The sequence below is a fragment of the Drosophila albomicans genome, chromosome 2R (genome assembly GCF_009650485.2).
Source record: "Drosophila albomicans strain 15112-1751.03 chromosome 2R, ASM965048v2, whole genome shotgun sequence".
NCBI lineage: Eukaryota > Metazoa > Arthropoda > Insecta > Diptera > Drosophilidae > Drosophila > Drosophila albomicans.
This window is the reverse complement of record NC_047631.2, coordinates 34490170-34499397: the sequence shown is the minus strand read 5'-3', so window position 1 is coordinate 34499397 and position 9228 is coordinate 34490170. Positions and strand designations below refer to the sequence as shown.

The 9228-nt window shown below is 41.2% G+C and overlaps 1 protein-coding gene and 1 long non-coding RNA gene across 2 annotated transcripts; both read right to left on the bottom strand.

Annotated features, from left to right (window-relative positions):
- Positions 1–810: 810 nt before the first annotated feature.
- On the bottom strand, positions 811–3405 carry LOC127565807 (uncharacterized). Its single transcript, XR_007955203.1, has 2 exons — positions 3049–3405; positions 811–2974 (listed from the first exon to the last, which is right to left on the bottom strand). It is a non-coding gene; the product is annotated as an uncharacterized LOC127565807 (long non-coding RNA).
- A 3595-nt stretch (positions 3406–7000) lies between these two features.
- Positions 7001–8969, bottom strand: LOC117575479 (phenoloxidase-activating factor 2). The gene is made up of 2 exons (XM_034259712.2): positions 8769–8969; positions 7001–8379 (listed from the first exon to the last, which is right to left on the bottom strand). Exon 2 carries the CDS (start codon positions 8369–8371, stop codon positions 7073–7075), a length of 1299 nt encoding a protein of 432 aa, XP_034115603.1. The 5' UTR covers positions 8372–8379; positions 8769–8969; the 3' UTR covers positions 7001–7072.
- Positions 8970–9228: the final 259 nt, after the last annotated feature.

The following is a 9228-nucleotide window of genomic DNA, read 5'->3' as shown; positions in this document are numbered from 1 at the left end:
TGTGAAGAGAAGGTTTGAAGTTATTTTAAATGCATCTAGCGAAATCAACATAACATATTTAGTATGAATTTTAATACCAAGTCGAGGAGTCGCAATGTATATCTCTTATAGTTAATACAGTTTATACACACATACAATATACGATAATAGTAATCATATTTCATGAATTTCTAGTCCTAAGTCAACATATAAAAAACAAAAATCTATATAAAATAATAAGTCCTAGGCCAGAGATCTATTGGGGAGCACAACTTGAGAGTTTTATTTGCCTTAAATGCCAAAAAAAAATATATATAAAATAATTGTAACTTAAACTAACAATTACTGAATATTCGATCGAATATTGATAGTTAAGCGTTGAGTGACACTCACTTAAGTCGAAAATAATTGAGTACAAGAGCAAAATACTTTAAACCTATTGCAAAAGATCAAATGTAACACCTAATTTGTTCAACTTATTTGTTTGCTCCAGTAGAGAAGTTTATTTCGTAAGATTAATATGATGAAAGCGTGTCTAATGAAACAGCAGGTTTCAGAGATTCAGTGCTGTTTTGTAATTATAAAATAAATACCTTTCACATATAAAATGTGCTATCACCGTTAAAAATATACTCGTTCATAGTGAATCAAAATGAAAACGAAACAAAATGAATTGCATTGTATTGAATTGAATTGTAATGAAAATCGTACTTCAAGCATAGTTGAAAGCCTTTAGAAATTGTTAAACAAAAGCCGAGTGTGAGCCCAGACACTCCATGCTCAAGCACAAAAACAGAAACAAAAACAAATAAGTAAAAAACAGAACACACATACTTGCAAATAGCTCCTCTATTTGTTTGCCTTTTGCGATTGTAATTGTAATTGTAATCGCATTCGTAATCGTTATCGTAAACCATAATCGTAATTGTAATTGTTTCTTCCAGTCCAATACTATTTGAGAAATTGTTTATTTTGTGTTGTGACTATTGACTATTTGCCAAAACAGAAAACGAAAAGGTAAATATGCATTGCACATTCTTAAAAGTACGCGAGACCAGAACAAATATTGATTCATTATAAAATTAAATAGGCTTTTTCACATTGAAAGGAAGTAAACGAAATGAAATGAAAAGCAAATGTAAACATTCTGTTACCTTTTATTTATAATTTTGGGATTAAATCATTGAAAGACAGGGTAATAAACGAATATACGTATTATTATTGAACTAAATGCATTGTCATCATATATTTTCCATCTCTCTCTCTTTTTTGATGTGGTAAGTAATCTATAAATGGGCAATTAGCCAAGGGAAGCGTCACTTCAACAATAAATTGATTGTCTCTTAGCAAAACGTAATTGCAATTCACAATTGTTAATGGCCACAGTCAGGACAATAAATCATAATTGACCGAATCACGTGCTGAAGCGGAATGTTTAAAGTTGATTAAAGCAAATCGGAGTGCAGCATTTAATGGACTTTTCAGTTGGTGAGTTATTTACCAAATTATTGATTAACATTCATAATGAAACTAAGTTGTATAGACTTTGACTTTGGGTAAATAATTGTACTTTTATTTATCATTACTTGTTTCTCTGCAAAACACACAAAGAACGAACGAAATAAAAGAGCAGAAACGAAACAGATATTGCCCGATAGCTCGATTGTAATTGTATTAGGGTTTCTCCTTTGTCTGCAACCGATTGCAAAAGTCTAATGGACTGCAATTGATTACGTCTGTCAATAATGATGAAGCAGCTCGCAGGAACAATATGAATAAGTGGACCGACCGACCGAACTGAATGACTGACTGACTCACTCCATCTTGCTTACTTTCTGTTTCTTTCGTTCGTTTGTTCTTCCGTTATGAAAATATATGTATATGTTGTCAAGTATTTTGTTGTTCGCAACGGCAACAGCAAGAGCAGAAGATGCCACCCATTGGCAATGAGTTGTTAATGGCGTTGTGGTCCAAGTGGATGGCATGTTGTATAGTATAGTATGGAAGGCAAAACTTCGCCATTTGCACCGCAGCCTCCATCATCATCATCGTCGTCGTCACCTCGAGAAGCGGCACCATCAGAGGGCTAATTATGATAAGTGGCTGCAAGTAGTTGTCGTTGACAGCGGTAGCAAGCAACTTAAACCAAGCAACTACAACGATGACTAAGGAATACGGTTGCCAGCAGTGACCAAAGAAGCTTCTCCCTGGAGAGATAGATAGTACAAACTCGTAGCGACAACAAAAACAAAAGTTTTTCAATTAAAAACGTTAAATAGCCACAAGCACTTTGCAATAAATTCGTTCTGCAAATGAGAAGCGAACAATATTACACTTAATGAAACGGCATTCCATACCGCAGAGCAGACAAGACAAGGCTAAGAACAGGACAGACACGAAACAGCAATAAGACAATAAAGCCAAATTGAAAAACATATTTCGAAGTTGCCGGTTTAGAAGCTATTTCATCTGCAGCAACACATCGTTTAAATATATAAATATTTGTGCAATTAGAGAGGCAATATTACGTATACGATACGAGTACTCCAATGTATCGATCCACAACAAATGCTGCTCAATTTACAACGGACAACGGGGCGTATGCGTCGTTTATGTATGCGCTAAAATTTAATGAATTCGCTGTTTAAATGCTGCCAAAACCATAAAACATTGTTAAAATAACCAACGAGCAGCAGCAGCAGCAGCATCAACATCGAAGTGGCAGCCACAGAAACAACAGCAACAACAACAACAATATCAAGCAATGTATGTATAGTAGATGTACATACATAATGAATAAGTTAGAGTGCATTACATGAACTTGACCAACGGAAGGATACTCTACTATTGGATCGATTCTTTATGTAGGTGAGTTGCACATCCCTTTTTAACTTTTACTTTATTTGCTGGGCATCATTACAGATTTATTCGACTCCCGTTTACCACATTTGTTGTTGCAGGGTATGGAAAATAACAAATATTCGCGGCCAGGCAACTGAAATATATATATGTTATATATCCATGTGATTACGTACATATTTTTATGTGCATATATGCACATATATTTACGTGTTTCAGCGGTCATTCAGTGCAAAGATGGGTTGAGGGGTGCCTGATGCCATTTCCAACCATTTTTCGAATTGTATTTCGTATCGTTAAATCGTAAAAATAATAATACATGACAGAGAAAGCGCACAAAAATATTAAAGCTCTCGATTTTCAAGTTGGTTTTTCATTTCAGTTCACTGTCGCATCTTTATAAATAGTTAATATAATAACTGAACCGAATGAATTTATCAGAGTGACTTTGGTAAAAATGATGCTTGAACCGTAATAAACAAACTGGGTAATATTTCATTCATATGCGAGTGCGAGCAAATGAAATAAATAGATTTAATCAGGCGTTGCTATAACAACTTAGAGCGGATGCTTCATTCATATACTCAATTGAATTTGAATTTAAAACGAGTATTCATTCAGCAGTCAGGTGAGCTGAGGGTTAAAGCTTCTCTTTTTCTCGCTTTGTCCGACTCTTGACCTTTGTCGCTTGAGCAGCAGCAACTACTGCCAGACTAGACGTATATACTGTAATTTGGTTAACAGTGCCTGCTCTCAGTCTGCTGCTGCTGCAACAAATGAAAGGCCAGCACAATTGGGAGTGACTGGCTGGACAGCTTATTCATTTGGACGTGAAGCACTTGCTCATCACTTTTGCAGCACTTTTAATTGCCGACTTTACTTGAATTATTCTATGCAAGTAACAAAGTAAAGTATAAAACGACCCATATAAATGGCTGTTGGAATATTTTCGTGGGCGTAGTTCGAGAGGGTATGGCATCATCGGTGTGCCATAACTTGTTTAATTTGAGGCTTCCTGCACGTTTCCTCTTTTCCCCAAATTGTTTTAGATTCTTTGCACGTTCGAAGCGACGCTTTTCAGCTTCAGCACCAGCTTCAGTTGTAGGTTCCAGCTTCAGCTTCAGCTTTAGCTTATTGCACGCTGTGCAATGGCAATGTGAAAACTCCCACCTGAGACCCTCAATTCATTGGGAAGCTGGCTTTAGCCCCACTCACGTCGCTGCCTTCTTCGCATCCCCATTGTAATTGGTTAAGTCACTGCCCTCGCTCTCCTTCTCCCCTTAGGCTCCTCCTCAACCTGCTCAAACAAAGAACAGAACAGAACAGAACCAGCCAGCAGATGAAGCACCAAAAACGCTGATTCAGGTCATTGTATGTAAAAATTAATGGAACATTTTCCTGCAACGAGAATTTCATCTTTTCTTTTCACGTTCTCGAACACCGGCCTGTCTGCTCTTTCCGCTTTTCCGCCTTGCCGCATTTCCGTGAAACGTTCCCCCCCCTTGCCAATCAAATTGTAGTTCAGAATCCGCAGTCCACAGCTGCCATCAGTTTTTGTAGCTAGTTTTTTGGTTTAGCTTGTCGGGCAAAAGTTTAATTTTCATTTGTGAGTCGTGAGTTCTTCGAGCACGTCAACATCCTGCAAATTGCACGGCAATTGGCAACCGCAATCTTTATTCATACTCGATATATACTCGATTCCAATGATTTTTTCAGATATTTCAAGTTGCCAACAATTGCATTGCATATGCGAATTTAAGCGCTCATTAAGTCGCTGGAAAGTTGTTCAAATATTTTAACTATTTTACAACGCCTGTGCAGCAAACTGAGGACTAAAATTGTCGACTACGGGAATGGAATAGGTTGGGTTATGGAATTTATGCAAGCTGCTCAAACTTTTCCCATTGCCAGCGTCCTGATTCCGCCCTTTCTTCCGTCGTAAAAGGGTAATGATAAGAGAAAGTGGGAGAATTGGGCGTATCTGCTGGTAAATGCTCTTTAACTTATTACTGCGGCAGCTGACTGACGTCGTTATGCCAATCATTTCTACGAGTATTCCCCCAAAACCACGAAACCTCAAAGCGAGGCCCATTTAAGTTCTATGTTCGTAGTGCAATGACACTCAATGCTAGTCACAAGATTAAGCAGAAGAAGTTTGAATCTAATCATCTGAAATGTTTCTGTGAACAGCAGCTCAAAATGTCATTGGATTACGAGTGCGAGTATAGCGAGAAATTCGTTTAAACAAAAGCTTAAGTGCTTGTGCAGAACGCAGCGGATATTCGCATTGCAAGGCACTTCTTGGCGTGCTCATATTACTGGCTTCCCTTTCCCACTTTAGTCCTTTAAGCAGAGACGACTCCGATGGCAAAGGGTCGCCTTTAAAAATTCCATGACCCTAATTTTTTCGGAAGCAACTGCAACATTTGAAAAACTGCAATTAGGCTGTAACATGTCAGAGGGGAGCAAAGGCAAGAAGGAAATATAGGGAGGCGGCGAGGGGCGGTGTGCGTCTGCTTTTGGGTTAAGCACATGTTATGTTGCAGTTGCAGTTACAGCTTCTACTACTATACTATAGTACTGCCATATATATAGTAGTAGGAACTGCTGCACGCTTAACGAGCAGCGCGACGCGGACAGAACGACATGACTGAAATGAGACTCGACTTGGCAGCATGCGGCAGGCAGTCTGTGGCATCCAGCGCTGCTCGCTGCTCTCTGCTCTGCTCTGCAACTCAAACGCAGGCAGGTGCAGACTGTGGCAACATTGTCGCTACCCGTCAGCCATCTCCGGCGTTGCCTTTGCTGTCTTTACAACAACTGCGACTGCACAAATATGTGCGCTATGCTATCTGTGTGTGTCTCTGTTTCTAAGTATGTCTTTGTGTGTGTGTCTGTGTGCTCTGTGATGGCTACCCGCAGTTGGTGCGCTCTGCATGCATGACAAATATAATTGCAACACTTTGTGGGCGTGTTTGAAGTGACAAGAATTTTGACACCATTTCGGTCTAAGGACACATTTGTTTGCATCTTTAACTTAATTTGACGCCGACGGAGTTCTTAATTAAAGCTGTCGCTTTTGTCTTCCTCTCCCTTCTTTTAACCAACTCCTTCCTCTTCCTTCAGAGCCATCCAAACTTATAGAACCCAAGTATGCAAAAAGAGAAATAAAAGTAAACCTTGCCTTCGGCTGCCCAAGCTTAAATACTCATGCAGTCGAAGACATAGTTTCCACAGCAGCTGTTTTCCCTGTTGCAGTCAACCAAGTTTTGTTTTACTTTCCCCAACTCAAACTTGAAATTTCCCTCAAGTTTTGCATTTGCATTTTTACTAGGTCAACACTATAAATTAGAGGCATGTAAATAGTGTGCACACATATTGCAATGCCAAATATCTTTAATTTGTTGCCAGAAAAGAAATTAAATTTCTCAATCGATTCTTCGGTATGGTAGAAGTCTCTATCAAGATAGCTTTTAAATTGAGCAAACAAAGCAAATATAGTCGTAAAAGTAACATTGCTTGCATACAAGACATATTACTATGTAGATTATCTATAATCTTTTGCCAGTTTACCGTACCAATTACTCTTAGACACGAACTCTTTCAGCACGAAATTTTTCTAGAACGATAAGAAATTAACATGCTACAACATTACATAACATTAAAGTTACACATTTAATAAAAAATAAAATCGTAAATGCTTTAACTCAAATCCAATTGGTTTGCACACCAGCCCAATTTCAATTCAAAGTCTAAAATGAAATTTATTGCCAAAATAAATTCCAATTCCGCATTAATCCAGATGCGTATTCAAGAGTTCGATTTGACATAAAGCAAGACTTCTTCGAAACACCAAATAAATAGTTAAACAAGGCTGCAGAAGATGAAAGAAGTAAAACTTGGAGGATTAAAGTCGCTAACCGAAATGTTTCTGCACAAATGAAATCTAAATAAATAGAATAAAAGTTTGGCAGAGCACGGATTGAAAATAGTTAAAGACAACTTTAAACCAGAGCGATTTAAAAGAAGACTAAACTCATTGTCTGCTTAAGTGTGCGAATATCAAGTATACGTAATGAAGTCGGACATCCTTAACCCATTCGACCCTTTTAGGCGAACAATAAGAGAGTCGCCACACAATTGTCCCTCGGCACACGGTGCATAGATTAAACTTGATTTATTATAGACTTTTCCTAGCATACGAGAGAGAGTACAGCGATAGACTGTTAGCGGCTTAGGCCGTGTAGGTGCTGGTGTCAAAGCCGTTGGCCAACATCTGCTGGTCAATCCAGCTGCGAGCGGTGGCAACGTTGGCATAGGCCGCAGGAACTGCGTCATTGCAGCCAATGCCCCAGGCAACAATGCCGCTTTGCTGGTAACGATTCTCGGAGGCAAGGCCAATGGGGCAGGCGAGTGGGGCGCCACCGTCGCCCTGGCAAGTGTCGATGCCTCGCTGGCCTCCCGCACACATGAACGAGCGATCCAGGGCGAACTTGGGGCCAAGGCGAGTACCACGGAACTGCGTCTGGCAGGTATTGAAATCGACCACAGGCAGCGGCACGCGCTTCATGATGACGCTGTACTTGCCGGCGGCGCCAAACACATCCTTGCCCCAGCCGGTGGAGTAGCAGGTGGTGCCAGCAGCGGGCGTGGCTCCTTGGGGCGGCAGACAAACCACATTAATGTGATCCGCCAGTTTGAATGGTTCCGTCAAGATGACGAGCGCAAAATCGTTGGCCACATTCCGCACCTTGAACTGCGGATGTGTAATGATCCGTTGTGCGCGTAGCTCCTGGTATGGCAATCGCTCCCTCGTTGTCTGTGCATCCCACTCGCCAGCGCGAACCAGGAAAGTGCCGGGAGCATGCGATGCCACACAATGTACGGCCGTCAGCACCACCTGTGGATGGATGAGGGAGCCACCGCAGAACAAACTATAGTTGTTGGCATGCAGCAAGGCAATTGTCCAGGGGAACTCGCCGAAACCAGCCTCGTTCTGTGTGGCGCCCGTCAGCGTAAAGTCCAAACCCACATTGCGTATGCCGCAGCCTTTTGGTTGATCCGGTCTCTTTTCCAACGGTGTGGGATTCAAGACTACGTCGCGAGTGCGGTTGCCGGCACAGCAAACATCGACGGAGGAGGGACAGACGGGATCGTCGTCGCTAAAGCGAATGTCAATCTGTCCAAAGCCGTCGAAGGATTCGTCCTCGGTGATGCTGTTCGTCGAGGGATCGCACATGTAGTAGGGCACACAGTTGCAGTTTGCTTGCTTGCCACTGACGGAGTTGAAGTCAATCACCGGATTGCTGGCATCGATTGGATCGGGAGTCACTACACGGCCAATGCCAGTGCCTGCGCCTGGGTTTCTGGTCTGCGCTGGCGTTGGCGATGGCGAGATCTGAGTTGGCGTTGCCGAGCTTGGATCTGTGTTGAAGATATCTGCAATGTTGCGGTCCAAGATCGATGAGGATTGCTGTGGTGCAGCACTGGCAACCGCCAGCAGAGCAACAGTCAAGATAATTGCAGCCGACATCTCGATCTCTGAAATAGAGTTGTATTGAGTGTTGATGAGTTTGAATAATTCGCTTTAGAAAGTCCCCCAATTAATGCTAATAACAGTATTTCGTTAATTAGCGCGAGGGAAATTTTCTAATGAAAACCTGAGAATCCCGTTTAACTTGTTTCGCAAATTTGAAGAGTTGTCAGAACAAATCGAAGCGAGCAAGTTTACATTGTTGAACGAATCCCTGCTATATTTGTATTTGTATTCGCACGCACACTCTCACAGCCACACACTCACACGCCCACTCAGCAGGTTGTTTACTCAGAAATGTCAACAATATTTCAATGACGTCAAAATTAATTCAAACGGATTTTCCCGCAAGCGTAAAATCTGGCTAAAGCGAACAACTAAAACGATTGTGACTAACCTGGTTTTCAGATAGTGATATTGGTATTGGATTCGCTCTTGTGCAGTTCCGCGATAACCTTGACTTTTGCTCCAAAAAAAATCCCAGCACAACTTTTGATTATCGCTTGAGTATTATTATTAATCTCTCGGAAGCCAGACAAAGTTTGTAAACTTTAAATCTGCTAAGCGGCCACCTGAGCGCTCTGACCGCGTTCGAATTTCAATTACGACTAACCCGATGAGCTTCAGCTCGATCAGATACATTGCACGCATGAAGCGAGCTTTTGAGTGAAAGCTCTCTCTCTCTCTTCGGATCTGAGCTGCTGATAAGAGAGAGAAGCGATCTTGAACTTACGATCGGAGAGCCATCGCTACTCAATACTCTTTCATTAATCACAGTTGAGCTTGTGACCAGCTCGATTGGGAAACCGGTTTCCGTTGTGTCTTGGGCCTTTGGATGAGCAGCTTGTTCATTGTCC